The 21,531-nt window shown below is 42.6% G+C and overlaps 1 protein-coding gene across 2 annotated transcripts in view; it reads left to right on the top strand.

Moving 5' to 3' along the window:
• Positions 1–21,531, top strand: part of nnt (nicotinamide nucleotide transhydrogenase) — a 71,604-nt gene that overhangs the window by 7,590 nt on the left and 42,483 nt on the right. The window contains exons 3-10 of one of the 2 annotated variants that reach the window (XM_014138232.2): positions 1,833–2,062; positions 2,199–2,416; positions 2,917–3,093; positions 3,954–4,141; positions 9,309–9,442; positions 9,697–9,888; positions 10,168–10,321; positions 12,889–13,050. In XM_014138232.2, coding sequence (XP_013993707.1) covers positions 1,833–2,062; positions 2,199–2,416; positions 2,917–3,093; positions 3,954–4,141; positions 9,309–9,442; positions 9,697–9,888; positions 10,168–10,321; positions 12,889–13,050 — 1,455 coding nt within the window. Of the gene's footprint in view, positions 1–1,823; positions 2,063–2,198; positions 2,417–2,916; positions 3,094–3,953; positions 4,142–9,308; positions 9,443–9,696; positions 9,889–10,167; positions 10,322–12,888; positions 13,051–21,531 lie in introns of both variants that reach the window. The other variant, XM_014138231.2, reaches the window with a different exon arrangement.

Here is a 21,531-nt window from a genome sequence, read left to right as displayed (position 1 = left end):
TCGCTTTCCCTTCATTTTGGAAGAAAGTTTTGAACAAATTAATGTCTTTCTCTCACCACATTTTTATGCAGTGCTAGTTAACTGTAGCTTATGCTTTCAGTACTAGATTCATTTTCTGATCCTTTGATTGGATTGACATGTAAATTCCATGCTGCAAGAGCTCTGATAGGTTGGAGGACATCCTCCGGAAGTTGTCAATACTGTTTAAGTCTGTGGAATGTACCCAGAGGAGGACAGAAGTTAGCTGTCCTCCGACTACACCATGGTGCTACCCCTCAAAATGCTGTTAAGACTACTGTAGACCTTCATTGCAAAATGGTGTGTTTTAATCAGTTATTTGGTGACGTGAATATATTTAGTATAGTTTTATCTAAAAATGAGAATGTTTCATAATTTTTATAAAATTCACCTAGGATGGTCCTCCCCTTCCTCTTTGGAGGAGCCTCCATTGCATGCCTTAGTGATCCTGTATGTGTAATTATGCGCTGATGTGTTCGCAGCACTGCTTATATCTGATACTTCAATGCCTGATTGAGCTCCAAGTCAAGGTATGAATATGTGTACATTATCTATACTGGAATGCACATTACTGCCAGCTAATCGTCATTTGCTTTCAGAAGAACAATTCGAGCTAAAACTGCTGTTCTTGGGGTCAGTCTTGTGGTTCACTCTGCTCTGGGTCAGTTTAGGGTGGTGACAGCCAGACATTCCAATGCTGTTTATCTATAGACCAAGAGTGGAAATTTCCATAGGGGGCATGTGATCTTTCTTACAATGAAGGCAGAAGACACGTCACAGTAAACTCACTCTTGGTAGAATTGACATTGTAGCCTATAAAAAGGTGAAAATGTGTTTTTGACCAGTGCCCAATGAAGAGTATTATATATTTTTTTTTTTGCCGTAAGCAATGGGTCTTTCTCCTTGAGTCATCCTTTAATGTTTTGCACTGATAGCAGAATGCATCTACCAGTATCCAAACATGGCCACACAGTTCAGATGAGCAGGAAGCTTATGTATTATAAGGAGGATTTGTCACAGACAGTTGAGTGGTTTATTGTACACAGAAGTCTCAAAGGTCTCCAAAGTAGTGTAAAATGTCCTTCTGATTAGCAGCGATTGTTGTAAACTACTGTGCATCATATATCCTACCCCTCCCAATTCCACCTCATTCATGAGTGCAGAGTAACTGATAGGGCTGGGAATTGCCAGGGACCTCACTATACAATATTATCGTAATACTTAGGTGCTGATACGATATGTATTGCAATTCGATTCTGTGATTTTATTGCTATTCGATATACCAAACATTTCTCACCATATGTCTGCTGAGGAGGGACAAGATGGAGCCATGAGAACGAGTTTTTGATCAGTCATGGAAATAAAAGTGCTGAAAACAAATTGGCTCCCTAATTAAAAAGAAAAATGGACAACAAGCTAAGTTTTGGAGCGACGTTGTGAAAACTATACGATATATCATCAAATAATATCCCAATATGAAACTATGTATTCCCCCCCATCACTAGTAGTAGATATTTAGTTTTAAATGGGTCAACTGTTTTATGAATGTTGAATGCTGTACATAATACGTTTTGAAACCCAAGGCTCCAACTTGTTATCATCTTCAGCAAATCGGTAAATTTATTACAAATTACAATACATGTCAACATATCAAAATTTCAACACAGCTTCTTAATATGGTATGTCTAGTTTTCCGAATGCCGGTGTTTTTAAGATTTACCTAGTTTTCTTCAAATATCTTTGCAGATTACTCTTTGCTGAATTAATAAAACTTACCTTAGAATTGTGTTACTGTTCTGTTACTGTTCTTCCAGGTATTCCCTATAAGCAGCTGACGGTGGGTGTACCGAAGGAGATCTTCCAGAATGAGCGTCGTGTGGCTCTGTCCCCGGCCGGAGTGCAGGCCCTTATCAAACAGGGCTTTAACGTGGTGGTAGAGTCTGGGGCAGGAGAGCCCTCCAAGTTCCCCGATCAACACTACATCCAGGCTGGAGCCACCATCAAAGATGTCAAAGATGTCCTGGCCTCTGATGTGCTGGTCAAGGTAAGGGAAGAGGCTGTGTAAGTGATGAAAATAGGGTGGATAGTCATTCAACCCTCATTTGCTGCCATGGTAACTATTGTATCGCGCAAGGGATTTTACATCAAACGTCTCTATTGCTTGTCTCTGTCTCTCTCAGGTGCGTGCTCCCGTCTTCAACCCTGAGCTGGGAGCCCATGAGGTGGAGCTGATGAAGGAGGCAGCCACTCTGTTCAGCTTCATCTACCCAGCCCAGAACCCTGAGCTGATGGACATGCTGTCCCAGAGGAAGGCCACTGTGCTGGCCATGGACCAGGTGCCCCGCGTCACCATCGCACAGGGCTACGACGCTCTCAGCTCCATGGCTAACATTGCAGGGTGAGGACGGGACGTTATGGGTGGTGTGAGGGAGGGGAGGGTGGACTCCCAGAGCTGTGTCACTGGCCTTTTTTCTTGCTAATGTGCTTTATTTGTGTAGCTTACGATTACAAATGGCTAAATGGTGAGACAATGCTGGAAGACTAGAGAGACAAGTAAAAGCTGAATCTTCAAAGGTACAAGTTTATGTCCAAGACAAGTATTTTGAAATGCAACTAGAATGAACGAGCCTGTGTCTGAGGCAGTTTGTTTTAATGAGGGAGGTTGTCGTGTCAGTAAATGCAAAACATTTGCTTGTTGAATGCACTTCTCTTGGTCAGCTCACGACTGTCTGTCCAGCTGCATCATCTTGGCTCTGCTGTGTGTGTGTGTGTGTGTGTGTCTGTCGGTGTGTGTGTGGTCCACTTGGCAGAGTAAATTGCTTGTGATGTATTTTGAGGCTGGGTAGATGTGCTCTGACAGTATTTGTAATTGGCCATTTTCTGTCACTGTGTTTCCAGATACAAAGCTGTGGTGCTGGCAGCCAACAGCTTCGGGCGCTTCTTCACTGGACAGATCACTGCTGCTGGGAAGGTCCCACCTGCTAAGGTGCTGATCATTGGAGGAGGAGTAGCAGGCCTGGCTGCTGCTGGTACTGCCAGAGCCATGGGTGCTATCGTCAGGGGCTTTGACACTCGGTGAGTGGGACCACCCAACCCTGGATATTCACTTATTACTTTACCAATGAAATCACTGGGATTCATTGGTTGGTTCATTATGACATTATAGAGCTGCCCCTATATTTGTTTTGAAAAAAAATCAAATCCAATTTTATTTGTCACATGCTTCGTAAACAACAGGTGTAGACTAACAGTGAAATGCTTACTAACGAGCCTTTCCCAACAATGCAGAGAAAAATAAAGAAATAAATAATAGGAAAATGATAACACAAAGAATAAATACACAACGAGTAACGATAACTTGGTTATATACACGTGGTACCAGGACCGAGTGCAGTGGTACATGTAGGGATAAAGTGACTAGGCAACAGGATAGATGATTAACAGCAGAGTCAAAGAGTTGGTATCTGAAGGGTCAATGCAGATAGTCCGGGTAGCTATTTGGTTAACTATTTATGGCTTGTGGGTACAAGCTGTTTTTTTAAAATCCTGATAAAATGTTACAAATGATTTCTGACCACAGATGCCTTCACCTTTGCTTTTATTTCAACTAACTCACTCCAGATTGGCTGCTGTCTAACTCTTTAGTGGATTTGAAAGTGTGATGTTGCTAATTCTCCAGTTGGTGGTAGTAGCTGCATTACATATGACAATTTGCAGCTCATTGTCTTTAGAAAACTGCAGATTGCTTCCACTTACTTTAAAGGGTGGAATAATGGGTTAAAACACTTTCTTTACTGTTTTTACTCTCCAGATTTGAATCATAGACATAGCATAAGCTCCTGCAGTGATGCTGTTGAATGTATTAGGGGCTTTCATTAAGCGCCCCTTCCCTCTTGCCAGTGCCTTCCATGACATTCCCTGTGTTCCCTCCCCAGAGCGGCAGCCTTAGAGCAGTTCAAGTCTCTGGGAGCTGAGACTCTGGAGGTGGACATTAAGGAGGCCGGCGACGGCCAGGGCGGCTACGCCAAGGAGATGTCCAAGGAGTTCATCGAGGCTGAGATGAAGCTGTTTGCTAAGCAGTGTCTGGAAGTAGACATCCTCATCAGCACGGCTCTCATCCCCGGTTTGTACAGTGATCTAAGCAACCACACCTCATTACCCCTATCTATCCCCTCCCGCAAGGAGACGCCCCTCACTACCCCCATTTAAAAAAAAAGTTTATTTCACCTGTATTTAACCAGGTAGGCTAGCTGAGAACAAGTTCTCATTTACAACTGCGACCTGGCCAAGATAAAGCAAAGCAGTGCGACACAAACAACGCAGTGTAGTTACACATGGAATAAACAAGCGTACAGTCAATAACACAATAGAAAAAGCAAAGTCTATATACAGTGTGTGCAAATGGCGTGAGGAGGTAAGGCAATAAATAGGCCATAGTAGCAAGTAATTACAATTTAGCAAATTTAACACTGGAGTGATAGATGTGCAGATGATGATGTGCAAGTAGAAATACTTGTGTGCAAAAGAGCAGAGAAGTAAATAAAAACAATATGGGGATGAGGTAGGTATATTGGATGGGCTATTTACAGATGGGCTATGTACAGCTGCAGCGATCGGTTAGCTGCTCAGATAGCTGATGTTTAAAGTTAGTGATGGAAATATAAGTCTCCAGCTTCAGCGATTTTTATTTTATATATATTTTTGCAATTCGTTCCAGTCATTGTCAGCAGAGAACTGGAAGGAAAGACGGCCAAAGGAGGTGTTGGCTTTGGGGATGACCAGTGAGATATACCTGCTGGAGCACGTGCTATGGGTGGGTGTTGTTATCGTGACCAGTGAGCTGAGATAAGGCGGAGCTTTACCTAGCATAGACTTATAGATGACCTGGAGCCAGTGGGTCTGGGGACGCATATGTAGCGAGGGCCAGCCGACTAGAGCATACAGGTCGCAGTGGTGGGTGGTATATGGGGCTTTGGTGACAAAACAGATGGCACTGTGATAGACTGCATTCAATTTGCTGAGTAGAGTGTTGGAGGCTATTATGTAAATGACATCGCCGAAGTCGAGGATCGGTAGAGTAGTCAGTTTTACTAGGGTATCTTTGGCGGCGTGAGTGAAGGAGGCTTAGTTGCGAAATAGGAAGCCAACTATAGATTTAATTTTGGATTGGAGATGCTTAATGTGAGCCTGGAAGGAGAGTATACAATCTAGCCAGATATCTAGGTATTTATAGTTGTCCACATATTCTAAGTCAGAACCATCCAGAGTAGTGATGCTGGTCGGGCGGGTGCAGGCAGCGAATGGTTGAGAAGCATGCATTTAGTTTTACTAGTGTTTAAGAGCAGTTGGAGGCCACGGAAGGAGTGTTGTATGGCATTGAAGCTCGTTTGGAGGTTTGTTAACACAGTGTCCAAAGAAGGGCCAGATGTATACAGAATGGTGTCATCTGTGTAGAGGTGGATCAGGGAATCACCCGCAGCAAGAGCGACTTCGTTGATATATACAGAGAAAAGAGTCAGCCCGAGAATTGAACCCTGTGATATCCGCATAGAGACTGCCAGAAGTCCGGACAACAGGCCCTCCGATTTGACACAATGAACTCTGTCTGAGAAGTAGTTGGTGAACCAGTCGAGGCAGTCATTTGAGAAACTAAGGCTGTTGACTCTGCCGATAAGAATACGGTGATTGACAGAGTCGAAAGCCTTGGCCAGGTCAATGAAGACGACTGCACAGTACTGTCTTTTATCGATGGCGGTTATGATATCGTTTAGTACCTTGAGCGTGGCAGAGGTGCACCCGTGACCAGCTTGGAAACCGGATTGCACAGCGGAGAAGGTACGGTGGGATTTGAAATAGTCAGTGATCTGTTTATTAACTTGGCTTTTGAAGACTTTAGAAAGGCAGGGCAGGATGGATATAGGTCTATAACAGTTTGGGTCTAGAGTGTCACCCCCTTTGAAGAAGGGGATGACCGCGGCAGCTTTCCAATCTTTAGGGATCTCGGACGATACGAAAGAGCTTGAACAGACTGGTAATAGTGGTTGCAACAATGGCGGCGGATCATTTTAGAAAGCAAGGGTCCAGGTTGTCTAGCCCAGCTGATTTGTACGGGTCCAGGTTTTGCAGCTCTTTCAGAACATCTGCTATCTGGATTTGGGTGAAGGAGAAGCTGGGGAGGCTTGGGCAAGTAGTTTGAGGGGTGCGGAGCTGTTGGCCCCGGTTGGGGTAGCCAGGAGGAAAGCATGGCTAGCCGTAGAGAAATGCTTCTTGAAATTCTCGATTATTGTGGATTTATCGGTGGTGACAGTGTTACCTAGCCTCAGGGCAGTGGGAAGCTGTTAGGAGGTGCTCTTGTTCTCCATGGACTTTACAGTGTCCCAAAACATTTTGGAGTTTGAGCTACAGGATGCACATTTCTGTTTAAAAAAGCAAGCCTTTGCTTTCCTGACTGACTGTATTGGTTCCTGACTTCCCTGAACAGTTGCCTATCGCGGGGACTATTCGATGCTATTGCAGTCCGACACAGGATGTTTTTGTGCTGGTCGAGGGCAGAGGTCTGGAGTGAACCAAGGGCTACATCTGTTCTCCCACAGGGAGACGCCCCTCACTACCCCTATCGATCCCCTCCCGCAGGGAGACGCTCCTCACAACACCTATCTCTTTGTCCTCTTAACCTACTGGCTTTACTTTCCCTTTACATCTTTAGCTGCACTGCAGTCCTCCTAGTCTGATCTGTTTGTGTTCTGGCCTACTCACACCATTGTCACCAAACAGTTTGGCTTCAGAGCAGGAGATCTGGCAACCAGGCTTTTGTCACCCCTGATTTCACCCATTTGTTTTGTTCTACCTCAATCATGTATGAAATGCATGTGTTGCTATGGTCAGCTCTCATCTGTCCAATCCTCTCAGGCACTAAGCTGCTTTAAGACTCCATCAGCTCAGTTACCTAGTGTAGTTAAGGTAGTGTTTAGGTCCTATCCATCTGGTTAACTCTGCCCCTCAAGGCTGGGTCGATATTATTCCGTTCCTGTAGCAGCCTATAACAGACCACAGAGACACCATAGATATATTGCTACGCTCAAGTTAAGCTTTGTATACAGCACATTTCAGACATGGAATGCAACTCAATGTGCTTTAAAAAAACATGATACAAAAGAATAGCAATAAAAACTCAACGACTAAAAAGCACACAAGGAAAAGCAAAACTCTACATTCTCATCCCTTGTTTACATTGGTTGACGGCTGTGATAAGATATGCAGCGTACAGTGCCTTGCAAAAGTATTCATCCCCCTTGGCGTTTTTTCATATTTTTGTTGCATTACAACCTGTAATGTAAATGGATTTTTATTTGGATTTCATGTGATGGACATACACAAAATAGTCCTAAGTGTTGAAGTGAAACGAAAAAAGACTTTTTTTTAAAACAATGGAAAAGTGGTGTGTGCATATGTATTCACCCCCTTTGCTATGAAGCTCCTAAATAAGATCTGGTGCAACCAATTACCTTCAGAAGTCACATAATTAGATTACTCACAGCTGGAATTTATTTGTGTCACATGATCTCAGTATATATACACCTGTTCCGAAAGGCCCCAGAGTCTGCAACACCACTAAGCAAGGGGCACCACCAAGCAAGCTGCACCATGAAGACCAAGGAGCTCTCCAAACAGGTCAGAGACAAAGTTGTGGAGATGTACAGATCAGGGTTGGGTTATAAAAAAATATCCAAAACTTTGAACATCCCACTGAGCACCACTTAAATCCATTATTAAAAAATGGAAAGATTATGGCACCACATCAAACCTGCCACGAGAGGGCCGTCCACCAAAACTCATGGACCAGGCAAGGAGGGAATTAATCAGAGATGCAACAAAGAGACCAAAGATAACCCTGAAGGCGCTGCGAAGCTCCACAGCGGAGATTGGAATATCTGTCCATAGGACCACTTTAAGCCGTACACTCCACAGAGCTGGGCTTTACAGAAGAGTGGCCAGAAAAAAGCCATTGCTTAAAGAAAAAAATAAGCAAACATGTTTGGTGTTCTCCAAAAGGCATGTGGGAGACTCCCCAAACATTTGGAAGAAGGTACTCTGGTCAGATGAGACAAAATTGAGGTTTTGTGCCATTAAGGAAAACGCTGTGTCTGACACAATCCCAACACCTCTCACCACCCAGAGAACACCATCCCTACAGTGAAGCATGGTGGTGGCAGCATCATGCCGTGGGGATGTTTTTCATCGGCAAGGACTGGGAAACTGGTCAGAATTGAAGGAATGATGGATGCCGCTAAATACAGGGAAATTATTGAGGGAAACCCGTTTCAGTCTTCCAGAGATTTGAGACTTGGACGGAGGTTCACCTTCCAGCAGGACAATGACCCTAAGCATACTGCTAAATCAACACTCGAGTGGTTTAAGGGGAAACATTTAAATGGCTTGGAATGACCTAGTCAGAGCCCAGATCTCAATCCAATTGTGAATCTGTGGTATGACTTAAAGATTGCTGTACACCAGCCGAAGCCATCCAACTTGAAGGAGCTGGAGCAGTTTTGCCTTGAAGAATGGGCAAAGATCCCAGTGGCTAGATGTTATGGTTATGCATGCTTATGCATGCTCAAGTTTTCCGGGTTTTTTTTCTCTTGTTTCACAAAAACTATTTTTGCATCTTCAAAGTGGTAGGCATATTGTGTAAATCAAATTATACAAACCCCCCAAAAATCATTTTGAATTCCAGGTTGTAAGGCAACAAGATAGGAAAAATGCGAAGGGGGTGAATACTTTCGCAAGCCACAGTAGTTATGAATGACATTCTCCTCTCCACTGACGTCATGTGGTTGAACTGGTGCCAAAGTCATTGATGTTGTGTAATGGTCCCAGCCCTAGGACATGTTGTCCTGTCCCCTATACTAATGCTACTGTCCTGTTGGTTGGAAAGACCGACTCCTTTTGTCTGGTTGACACCAGCCTACCCTAGCCTGATCAGTACTGATGTCTTCTGTTCTGACCAGTTCAACGTGATTTTGAAAGCGTTTCTCTGTTTTCTCATGAGATCTGTTTACTTGAAAGCTAGTGTAAACATCAGAAGAGACCTGAAAACATTGCCTAGCGTAAACCGAGAACAACAAACTGCAATTTGTTTATTTTCCAGGGTTAGATTCATTGTCGTTTAAATCCATATTTGAAGACTTTGTTGTACAGAAGGCTGAATAGAGGTCAGCTGCTGATAGAGCACCCTGCTGGTACTGCAGACAAGACACCTTTGTCACCATGGTGATGTGTCCTGTCGCCAGGTCGCAAGGCTCCCATCCTGATCACCAAGGATATGGTGGAGAGCATGAAGGATGGCTCTGTGGTGGTGGACCTGGCTGCTGAGGCTGGAGGAAACATCGAGACCACGGTGCCTGGAGAACTGTCTGTACACAAGGTCAGATGGGCCTGTCCACAGTCGCTTATTATTATTACCTTCAATTTCATTATCACTGTTTTCCCTGTTGTAGTGAACCGGCTCCTTATTGTCAGTCATTTTGTTAGCTTCTGTGTTTGGTTTTCCTAGCACTGAAATCGTACCACCAGGTCACCTTGTTGCAGTATTGTAATTCAGTCCCATTTTAACCGGTCAAAGTGAGAATGCACAATTTGTCTTTCAATAAAATAATTGCTTATGTGATTTGTTCTTAGGGTGTGACCCACATTGGCTTCACCGACCTTCCCAGCCGCCTGCCCACCCAGTCCAGCACCCTGTACTCAAACAACCTGACCAAACTCATCCGTGCCATCAGCCCTTCTACTGAGAACTTCAACTATGAGGTCAAGGAGAAGTTTAACTACGGCACCATGGACCATGTCATCAGAGGATCTGTTGTCATGCAGGTGAATCATCTGGGTTAAATGGGTTTGGTTTCCTTGGTTATCTGTTTTTAGCACAAGGGAAGACTGGTTAATTAGATCATGGTGACGCTATGCTCTCTAGTTCTACAGTTAACAAATTAAAATAGTCTTTGTTGATTGGTTTGTTTGGTAATAGTGATAATGAAGTGTTTTGATAGTGTTTGGTGAAAATGAAACTTTGATCTCAAATGTACATCCATACATGGTTGACTTTTGTTTGTTTGGCGTTCTCTATGATTTCCACCTTTCTATCTGGTGCAGAATGGAACCAACCTCTTCCCAGCTCCTCTGCCCGATAACATCCCAGTGGCAGCCCCTCCCAAACCCAAGAGCAAACAGGAGCTGGCTAAGGAGAAGGCTGCTGCCGTGTCCCCCTTCAAGGCTACCCTGACCTCCGCTGGCATGTACACTGGAGGTGAGACACCATTACTGACTGCCTAGACACTTCATTCATTTATACTTACAGTGCCTTTTAGAAAGTATTCACACCCCTTGAATTGTTCCACATTTTGTTGTGTTACAGCATGCATTTAAAATGAATTACATTTAGATTTTTTGGTCACTGGCCTACACACAATAACCAATAATGTCAAAGTGGGATTATGTTTTTCAAAATGTTTACAAATGAAAGGCTGAAATGTCTTGAGTCAGTAAGTATTCAATACCTTTGTTAGGGCAAGCCTAAATAAGTTCAGGAGTTAATATTTGCTTAAGTCACACAATAAGTTACATAGACTCAATAATAGTGTTGAACACATATTTTAGAATGACTACCTATCCTCTGTACCCCACACATACAATTATCTGTAAGGTCTCTGTCGTGCAGTGAGTTTCAAACACAGATTCAAAAACAAACATCAGGGAGGTTTTCTAATGCCTCGCAAAGAAGGGCACCTATTGGTAGATGGGTAAAAATAATAAAAAGCAGACATTGAATATCTGTTTGAGCATGTTGAAGTTATTAATTCAACTTTTTATGGTGTATCAATATACCCATTCACTACAAAGATGCAAGCATCCTTACTAACTCAGTTGCCGGAGAGGAAGGAAACCACTCAGGGATTTAACCATTAGGCCAATGCAATGGTGACTTTAAAGCGGTTAGAGTTTGATGGCTGTGATAGTAAACTGTAGTTACTCCACAATACTAAGCTAACAGACAGAGTGAAAATAAGGAAGCCTGTACAGAATACAAATATATTCCAAAACATGCATCCTGTTTGGCACTAAAGCCACTAAAGTAATATTGCAAAAGAAAAGAAAGGTAATGGAGCAAAGCACAGGCAAAATGCTAGAGGAAAACCTGGTTGTCTGCTTTCCACCAGACACCAGGAGATTAATTCACCTTTAAAACAGGACAATAACCTTAATACACAAGGCCAATTCTACACTGGAATTGCTTACCAAGACGACAGTGAATGTTCCTTAGTGGCCGAGTTACAGATTTGACTTAAATCTGCTTGAACATCTATGGCAAAACTTGAAAATGGTTGTCTAGCAATGATCAACAACCAATTTGACAGAGCTTGAAGAATTTTGAAAATAATAATGGGAAAATATTGTACAATCCAAGGGTGCAAAGCTCTTAGACTTACCCAGAAAGACTCACAGCTGTAATCGCTTGTGATGTATGTAAATTAAGTCAGTCGTTTACTTAATTATAATGTAAGGGGATTAAAATGGCTGACATCGCAGAAAGCAGAGTATGCAGAACAACCCTGGCTGTCAGGATAATGGCCCCTAAACTGAGCCGTGTCATGAGTCTCTCTGAGCTCCTATGGTGGTCTCGCTCTCCTCACCCCGACCTGGGTTAACAGGACTATGGCGGGGGGTTAAAAGCAGCCTGTTAATGTTTTATTACCACATTCATTACATTATGTTCTCTACTAACACAACACACACACACACACACACACACACACACACACACACACACACACACACACACAAGCCTTCTGCATATCTGACTTATGTGGGAAAGGTGAGCTGTGACCACATTCTGAGAGCAGCAACAGTCGTGATCAGACATAAAAGCTACTCTGAACAGATTATTTCTATTGGTTGCAGACGAGGCGTGCAGTAACTGTTGTCTCTGTTCTGTTCTGGAATCACATCAAAGAGATCGAGAACACATCTTCTTTCCCCAACAGTCAGATAAATTAGCCACAAACTGGGTTTACACGTAAATAAACACCCTGAGATTAACAAACGGGCACATTCATCTTCCTGTTCTTTCTTGAGTGAGTTTGCTCCGTATCTCCCTGCTGATGCCAGGGAAGGTGCTGCTGGACCATCGTGAGGTCCTGACCACCGGATCAGCCATGCGAGAAGCCAGAGGAGGAGGAGGGCCCCTTTTGAAATTAGGATTGGTCACCTAATTAGAGCTCAACCTAACATGCCCCCTCCCTCCCTCCCTCTCAACCCTAACCAGCCCAAACCACCACCAGCAGCCCCTTAGTGCCAGGAAACTGGGACTAATAAAATGTGGGATGTTGAGCCCTCCCTCCCCCTGCTGTGTCTGTCTGAAGTAGTGCTGTAGCTGTTTCCCACAGACACTTGCTCTGGTTGTGGCGACTGGAGACAGCAGGCCTGTAAACCCCGTTCACACGTTCCCCAAACAGCTCGTTCTAGGTTGGCTGTGGTCGGCGCGTCGTGTACCACCACCATACTTGGTTTGCTGTCTGTAATTGCGCCTAGATAAATTGCTAACGGCAATGTGTCTGTCTCTTGTCCTCACTTAAGAAAATTAGTAGACATTAGAAAGAGTCAGCATTTCTACTCTATAATGTCTAGTGTGCCTCATATGACATGGCCTAATTCAATTCAACACCTTTTGACGATCAATTCTTATTTATTATTATATATATTAATTTTTTTGCTTGCATTTGAATTGTTAAAAAGCCCTTAGCTATATTACATATGGACATTAGATATGTAGCATAGGCTAGTGTTAAGTTATTTATAACCCTTTACCCCTCTCAGGTCTTGGCACCATGTTAGGCCTGGGCCTAGCTGCGCCCAATGCAGCCTTCACTCAGATGGTGACCATCTTCGGCCTGGCTACCATTGTGGGCTACCACACGGTGTGGGGGGTGAGCCCAGCTCTTCACTCCCCACTCATGTCCGTCACCAACGCCATCTCTGGTGAGTGTTTATGAAGACTCCTATTAATGAAATGGACACAGTGCAAAGAGGACTACATTTTACATTTAGATTTTAGTCATCTAGCCAGAGCGACTTACAGTTAGGGCATTAATCTTAAAATGGCTAGGTGGGACAACAACACATCTGTCATATAACACATTTTTCCTCCAAGTAGCTATCAGCAAAGTCAGTGCTAGTAGAAAAAAAGTATAAATAAATATGAAAGTTGGGTGTGAGTGTTAGTTCACGAAAGGCAAGACTAAACATAGGCAAGTCATTATTTTAGTAAATTTAGTAATGTATTTATAGATATGAAGGGAGGTAAACCAACTGATGAAAATGCATATATGCCTACATTACATCACTTGGGATTTGGCTTCAAATGAGAATAAATCCAGTTTTTAAACTCGGATGTTATTAATTTGATTTACTAGTCCATAAAAAGCATGCTGTCCAGAGGAGATTCCTTTACAGATGTGGAGGTTAAATCTCCCTCTACCTCCACACCTGCAGGTCCTCTCTTCTCAGTGATGAGTAAGACCTGGAGGGAACAGGAAATGATTCATGATCCTTGTAGTCTGGATGATTTAAAACGCTTCTACTCCAGAGTTGAGATCCACTTCAAGCAACTAAAAGCATAGGTCTCAGGTTCCACTCTGAATATAGGCTAATCAATTATAGATTCATCTGTGATTGAATATTTCTTTGTCTGCAAATAAAATAGAAACTGATTATTAGGCTGATAAAATGGTAACTCAATGCTTTGATAGTGCCGACAAGACATTTGAGCATTACTCTGTCCTAGATGAAGAAGACATTAATTTGCATACTGATGTCTGTGGCGTTATTCAGGATGCTGTAACCGAAAAACTAACCGTAACCGAAAAACTACTGGCATTTGGAAAGTTTGAGATGAGGGAGAAAGTGTGGTGGGACAAGTATTAGCATTGTTAAACTTCCTAGGGATAGTCCCCTTTTTTTTCAATTTTCGCCTAAATGACATTCCCAAATCTAACTGCCTGTAGCAAGGATATGCATATTCTTGGTACCATTTGAAAGGAAACACTTTGAAGTTTGTGGAAATGTGAATTGAATGTAGTAGAATATAACACAATAGATTTGGTTGAAGAAAATACAAAGAAAAAACCAACCTGTCTTTTTCTACCACCATTATTGAAATGCAAGTATGGTCATAGTTATAGCCATCACTCTGTTTGTAATTCTGATAGTGTCCACAAGATGGCAGCAGTGTATGTGCGAAGTTTCAGATGGATAACTTGAAAAATTTGTGAACAACAAGACTTTTAGTATGAAGTCCCCAGGTACATTTGTACATTTGTGCAAATCGTGACGGAGACATTCATATTCCGTTTTTCTGCAAGAATATCGTCAAATCTGTATACTTGGTCTTTGATTTAGCTTTCCAAGTATTAGTAGCCATATTATAAGTTCAACATTTGCAAAACAACCAGTTTTCATAACTTCAGAACTCTGATTATCCTTATGTTTTCCAAACTGAAAATGCATGCTGTTGTACAAGGTTAGTAGCTACATTTGACTACATATACATAGTTTCCGGATACTCCCGTAAAGCCCAGCTCATTGGCTATCTAGCTAGCTTTGTTTGACCTCGATTTGGTGCTTATTTGACAAAGATAGTCGTTCAAGTGATGGCCGCCCGCGTCATCGGCGTGCCATGAAGGCGTCGCTCTCTGACGAAATAAGTCTTGTTACCTTCTAGGTTCTCTGAGGAATAGATATGAACGTGATTTAACTCGTTGAAACAACGTTTAGGGTGAGATTTTCAGATTCCTTTCTTTGCAAATTGAACGAGTACAAAATCGGTCGTGCATGCTATATGGATCTTTTTAGGATATGAAAAAATGATTTTATCTAACAAAACAACACTTCATGTTATCTCTGGAACCCTTTGGATGATAAATCAGAGCAAGATTTCAGGATGTAAGTACACATTTCACCTTCAGAGGTGGATTTATCAAACCTATCACGAAAAAAAGTGTTTTGTTAGGAACTCTCAAGCAATAGCATGGTATTTTTTCGCAGTAATAACTACTGTAAATTGGACAGTGCAGTTATATTAACAAGAATTTAAACTTTCAGCCAATATAAGACACATATGTACCGACATTTGTTGTTTCTCTAAAATTTGCAGATGAGCTAACATTAGTAACCTAACCAATTTGCTAAAGTATTAACTGATATAAGACTCCTTACCGTCGTATACCAGTTAATGTGTGAAATGTTAACTAGCTTACGAACTAACCACTATCTGTTAACTAATGTTTTTCCTCTACAGTATGTGGTTCATTTTCAGAATTGTTAAACAAGTGGATTCAGGGATCAAGTGTAGCTGGAGCTGGGCCTGGCTTATAGACGTGAAAGGAACACAACACACTTTCCCTCTTTCTCACTTTTGCTGGCACATTGTAGAACCGATGTTCACAGGCAGAAAGTGTACAATGTAATAATGTGCAGTGTAGCCCAAAGATATTGTTTTTGTTGTGTTGAACTTGACAGTAACACATTTTTTTTTACTCTGTGAAAGTTATTTTTGCACACATGTAGTCTTGTGCACTTGATCAATGTCTATAGTGGCCACTATATAATAGTGCAAAAATAGAATGAAACAGACATTTTATTTCTACTTTAAGATGTTTTTCCTCAAGTGCAATATTTATGTGTGGTCACAAGCTTTCTATTATGAAGGCTATCATGGCTAACTGCAATATTAGTGTATTGTTTTTTTCTCAAGACTTGAGTGTCATTTTGCAGTAAAGTCTAGGCTACAAATAACATTGGATTGCTTTCTTTACATTTTTTACATGAGTTAGGTTCACATGAAGCACTTATTTTACACACAGAGACTGATCATGTAGATCCTATTCTTTGTTGTTTAATTAGTTAACCTGCATTTTCCCCTAGCAGGGATTTCAGTGCAAACCCCCCCAAAAGTGTCACCTTTTTGGGCCTTCCCCAGTTTGCATCCCTGGTTATTAGTTGCCCCTTACCCTCTTTCTCACCCTCCACAACTACTTCATTAACATGAGAGGGTGTGTGTGTGTGTCCGCTCACAGCATGTTGATTATTCTTGACACGGGCAGAAGTGACAAGCTGGCTGTGGTATCTGGTACTTCGTTAAGCATTTCCTGGTCCTTCCCTTCGACAGTAGGACAGTCGGTCACGACCGGGGTCTGGGTCCAGGAACCAGGAAAGACTTGGTTGTTAACGAGCCCATGGTGGCCCAACATTAAAGCCCCCTTCATGTCGCCACAGATGCCAACTTCAGAGAAGGCGTGATGGCGGCATCCAATGTAGCAATTATCTCCCTGGACCTACTGCACAGTTCCTGTCGACTGCTTTATTAGTATATTATTACTCTACATGTTATTGTTGGGAATTACCAGGTATCTCACGATAAGATAGTATTTTTTTATTTTATTTAACCAGGTAGTCCAGTTGAGAACATTTTCTCATTTACAACTGCGACCTGGCCAAGATAAAGCAAAGCAGTGCGTCCAAAAACAACAACACAGAGTTACACATAAAGAAACGTACAGTCAATAACACAATAGAAAAATCAATGTACAGTGTGTGCAAATGTAGGGAGGTAGGCAATAAATAGGCCATAGAGGCAAAATAATTACAATTTAACATTAACACTGGAGTGATAGATGTGCAGATGATGATGTGCAAGTAGAGATACCGGGGTGTTAAAGAGCAAGAGGATAAGTAACAATATGGGGATGAGGTAGTTGGGTGTGCTCTTTACAGATTGGCTGTGTACAGGTACAGTGATCGGTAAGCTGCTCTGACAGCTGGTGCTTAAAGTTAGAGGGAGATATAAGACTCCAGCTTCAGTGATTTTTGCAATTCGTTCCAGTCATTGGCAGCAGAGAACTGGAAGGAAAGGCGGCCAAAGTAAGTGTGGGCTTTGGGGATGACCAGTGAAATATACCTGCTGGGGCGCGTGCTATGGGTGGGTGTTGCTATGGTCACCAGTGAGCTGAGATAAGGCGGGGCTTTACTTAGCAAAGACTTATAGATGACCTGGAGCCAGTGGGCTTGGTGACGAATATGAAGCGACGGCCAGCCAACGAGAGCATAAAGGTCGCTGTGGTGGGTAGTATATGGGGCTTTGGTGACAAAACAGATGGCACTGTGATAGACTACATCCAGTTTGCTGAGTAGAGTGTTGGAGGCTATTTTGTAAATGACATCATCGAAGTCAAGGATCGGTAGGATAGTCAGTTTTACGAGGGTATGTTTGGCAGCATGAGTGAAGGAGGCTTTGTTGCGAAATAGGAAGCCGATTCTTGTAGATTTAATTTTGGATTGGAGATGCTTAATGTGAGCATGGAAGGAGAGATTACAGTCCAACCAGACACCTAGGGATTTGTAGTTGTCCACAAATTTTAAGTCAGAACCATCCAGAGTAGTGATGCTGGACGGGCGGGCAGGTGCAGGCAGCAATCGTTTGAAGAGCATGCACTTAGTTTTACTAGCATTTAAAAGCAGTTGGAGGCCACGGAAGGAGTGTTGTATGGCATTGAAGCTCGTTTGGAGGTTTGTTAGCACAGTGTCCAGAGAAGGGCCAGATGTACACAGAATGGTGTCATAGAGGTGTTCACGATAATTAGATGCTGGTATGGTATTACTGCAATTTTATTGCGATTTGATGTTCCAAAGATATTGCTCACAATGTCTGCCAGTGTTGTATTGCTCTAAACCGGTCAATGAGAACTCGTCATTTCTTCCCGATACCTGCGGAGTAAAAAAATCATACAGTTATTATCAGCTTCCATTCAATCAGTGCATAAAACCGCTGCGCCAGGCCAAGTATATACACTCCTTTCATGAAACATCTTATCGTCTATTGAAACTTGGGCCTCCTACTTTACTCGTAACATTACTATTGCATTTCCTTGATTCCCTGGTAGGGAAGAGTGGGGGGAATTGTTTGAAAGTTGCATGCTCACTATTAGTAAGGGGAGACCGGGAGGAATTGTAACAGTCTTTATTATAGGCATGTTTTGTGCAGTGGCGAACTGTGGCTATTGGACCTAGGCCTTCAGTGGGGAAAACAATTTGTCCAACACGTTGTAGCAAACAGAAACATAGCATCACTTAATGCCCCCAACTGAATCAAACAGCCCTGAGGCTGATTCGAGCTTCAGGCTGCCACTCACACAGAGAGAACACCCACACAGATAATGCTGCCAACAACCACAATCGTACTGCTTACGCAACTTATGGTAGCCTGACGCCCTCACTATCACCAACAGTGACACGTCAAAGGATGCTGAAAGGACAGTGACCTTAATACCAGTGCTCTCAATGTAGGAGAGTGCACTTTTAGTGAGACACATAGGGCTGCTAGAAAGACATCAGTCACACACAGCATGACGTTAAAGGATAAGCAGTCATTCACTCAGACATAAAAGGCCAGTAGGTCCCAATCGTAAGAATACAAAAACACAACCATTAGGCTAAGCATTTCTCAATCAAAATGTTCAACTGTTACTTCCCCTTGCAAAAAAATTATTCATGTTCAGCACATAATGTAACCGGTGATATAAAGTTTAAATGCAACAATGTTTCACACACAAGATATTTTCAAAGAGATGGCTAACAACAGCAATCAAGCTGCAATAAACACAGTTTTCATCATCAGATGATGATCATTTGAAACTGCAAACTAGTCGAAAACAAAAGCTAGCTAGACCGTGAGAGAACTACTGCTCGCTATTGTGCAGTGACCTGTTCGCCTTGGAGAAGGCAGAAGGTTTTTGTAAAAAACGGTCCCACCCATTACAAGTCAAAATGCGATTGGTTGATTCCGCTGTCACTCTAAAATTTGGCCCAAATACAGTTCAATGGCAGATGGCCTAGCCAATGGCTGATTTAGCTAGCTAGATTTATCTCCCCAGAGACAAACAAATCCTGATTTGGATCTTTTTTTCTCCAGTGTTAACCCTTTCCAACAAAAACTGAAGTGATTAAAGCAGAACATCGTTGAAAATATTTTTGTATTATTTTGTAAATCCTTAGCTCTTCTCTGAAGGGCTAGAAGGCCCTCGTTGTTCCCCACGGTGTTTGGGTTAGTAACAACTTGTAAAGTGGCTCTATTTGCCCTCGGCATGTGTTTTTTTCACCATTCTGAATGTCTAAAGAATCCATATGTTCTGAAATTTGAACACAGAAATACTGGACATTTTCTACTCTTTTTATGGTGGTGACTTGACAAAATTACAATCATGGTCTTGAATTGGACTCGCAATTTTCTGGTCTTGACTCTGTCTCGGACTCCTTGTCCCCCTCTCGGTCTTGACTCTGGTCATGCAAAGAAGTGGAAACTTTGAAGCCATTGGAATTCTTATTGTTGTGCCAAATGTAAAAAAGTTTTAAGAGCCCGAGACGTTAGTAAAGCATAATGGAATTTGGAATTTCGTATTCTCATAAGGGAGAGAGAAGTGGGTGTCACTCCGTCTAGAGCATTGGGTTACTTTTGATAGGGAACCTTTGGTTTTGCCCAATGGCAGTTATGGCGCAATCCTCCAGTCTCTTGACAGTCTCTTTAATCTACCTGAAACTATTGACTCACAATTGGCCAAAGTCTGTCCTTTCTGAAGTCTGCTCGAGGTGAGATGTGATGCGCCTCCCATGGGACCTCATCTCTATTGTGTGTGGGTTTATGTGATCAATATAGATATCACTGGCTGACTATCTAAGAGCTGTCTTTATAAGTCAGCAGGAGGTAGGTGGTATTGGTGTCTATTTGGTCAGGTAGCCTATGTCTGATCTCAATGGCCTGATTATGACGCCCCTTCCAAATGTAACCTCATATTGAGGGTGGAGTAAATCACCCTCTTTTTCAAGGGAGGGAAACTTCAGGTGGGTATCTATCTGATGGCATAAAGGTTTCAAAGTTCACCTTGTGGGCGACGTGTCTAGGATAGTGTGAATGAACATCATGTCTCGCTTTTTGAGTGTATGAATAGAATTTTCTAACCTAATTGCCTGCTGTATGTATTTCCTGTGACAATGAGGTAGTGTGCAGTGCACCTTTTAATTCAACCCCTGGTCTGTCTGTGTGACTAATTGTTGCTGTGGAGTTCCAGAAAGGGACAGTCAGGAAAATCTCACCCAGTCATTCAGAAACACAAACGCATGACTGTGAGCCTATTGGCTCGGTCTGACGAGCCTGTGGGCTCGGTCTGACGAGCCTGTGAGCTCGGTCTGACGAGCCTGTTGTTGTGGTGTTCACAACAGTACAGCAGGCAGCATTTGTAAGTCAATATAGGGCTGATAGTTATTAGGATTCCCTCTGTGCTCTGACAATTTCCACATTAAGCTGTACAGCTGTGCTCTAATGTGTGAAACATACCTGTCTTCACAGCACTTCAAATGTAATTAAGCAGTTTTTGTCTGACAAGGCAATTGGGTACATACAGTTGAAGTCGGAAGTTTACATACACTTAGGTTGGAGTCATTAAAACTTGTTTTTCAACCACGCCACAAATTTCTTGTTAACAATCTATAGTTTTGGCAAGTCGGTTAGGACATCTACTTTTGTGCATGACACAAGTAATTTTTCCAACAATTGTTTACAGACAGATTTCACTTATAATTCAATGTATCACAATTCCAGTGGGTCAGAAGTTTACATGCACTAAGTTGACTGTACCTTTAAACCGCTTTGAAAATTCCAGCAAATGATGTCATGGCTTTAGAAGCTTCTGATAGGCTAATTGACATAATTTCAGTCAATTGGAGGTGTACCTGTGGATGTATTTCAAGGCCTACCTTCAAACTCAGTGCCTCTTTGCTTGACATCATGAGAAAATAAAACATTTCAGCCAAGACTTATGAAAAAAAAAATTGTAGACCTCCACAAGTCTGGTTCATCCTTGGGCGCAATTGCCAAACGCCTGAAGGTACCACGTTCATCTGTACAAACAATGGCATGCAAGTATAAACACCATGGGACCATGCAGCCGTCATACCGCTCAGGAAGGAGACGCGTTCTGTCTCCTAGAGATGAGCATACTTTAGTACGAAAAGTGCAAATCAATCCCAGAACAACAGCAAAGGACCTTGTGAAGAGGCTAGAGGAAACGGGTACAAAAGTATCTATATCCACAGTAAAACGAGTCCTATATCAATATAACCTGAAAGGCCGCTCGGCAAGGAAGAAGTCACTGCTCCAAAACCGACATAAAAAAGCCAGACTACAATTTGCAACTGCACATGGGGACAAAGATGGTACTTTTTGGAGAAATGTCCTCTGGTCTGATGAAACAAAAATAAAACTGTTTGGCCATAATGACCATTGTTATCTTTGGAGGGAAAAGGGGGAGGCTTGCAAGCCGAAGAACACCATCCCAACCGTGAAGCACGGGGGTGGCAGCATCATGTTGTGGGGGTGCTTTACTGCAGGAGGGACTGGTGCACTTCACAAAG

Source organism: Salmo salar, chromosome ssa13 (genome assembly GCF_905237065.1).
Source record: "Salmo salar chromosome ssa13, Ssal_v3.1, whole genome shotgun sequence".
Taxonomy (NCBI): Eukaryota; Metazoa; Chordata; class Actinopteri; order Salmoniformes; family Salmonidae; genus Salmo; species Salmo salar.
Note: the sequence above shows the minus strand (reverse complement) of the source record. Positions and strands in the feature narration are given on the sequence as shown.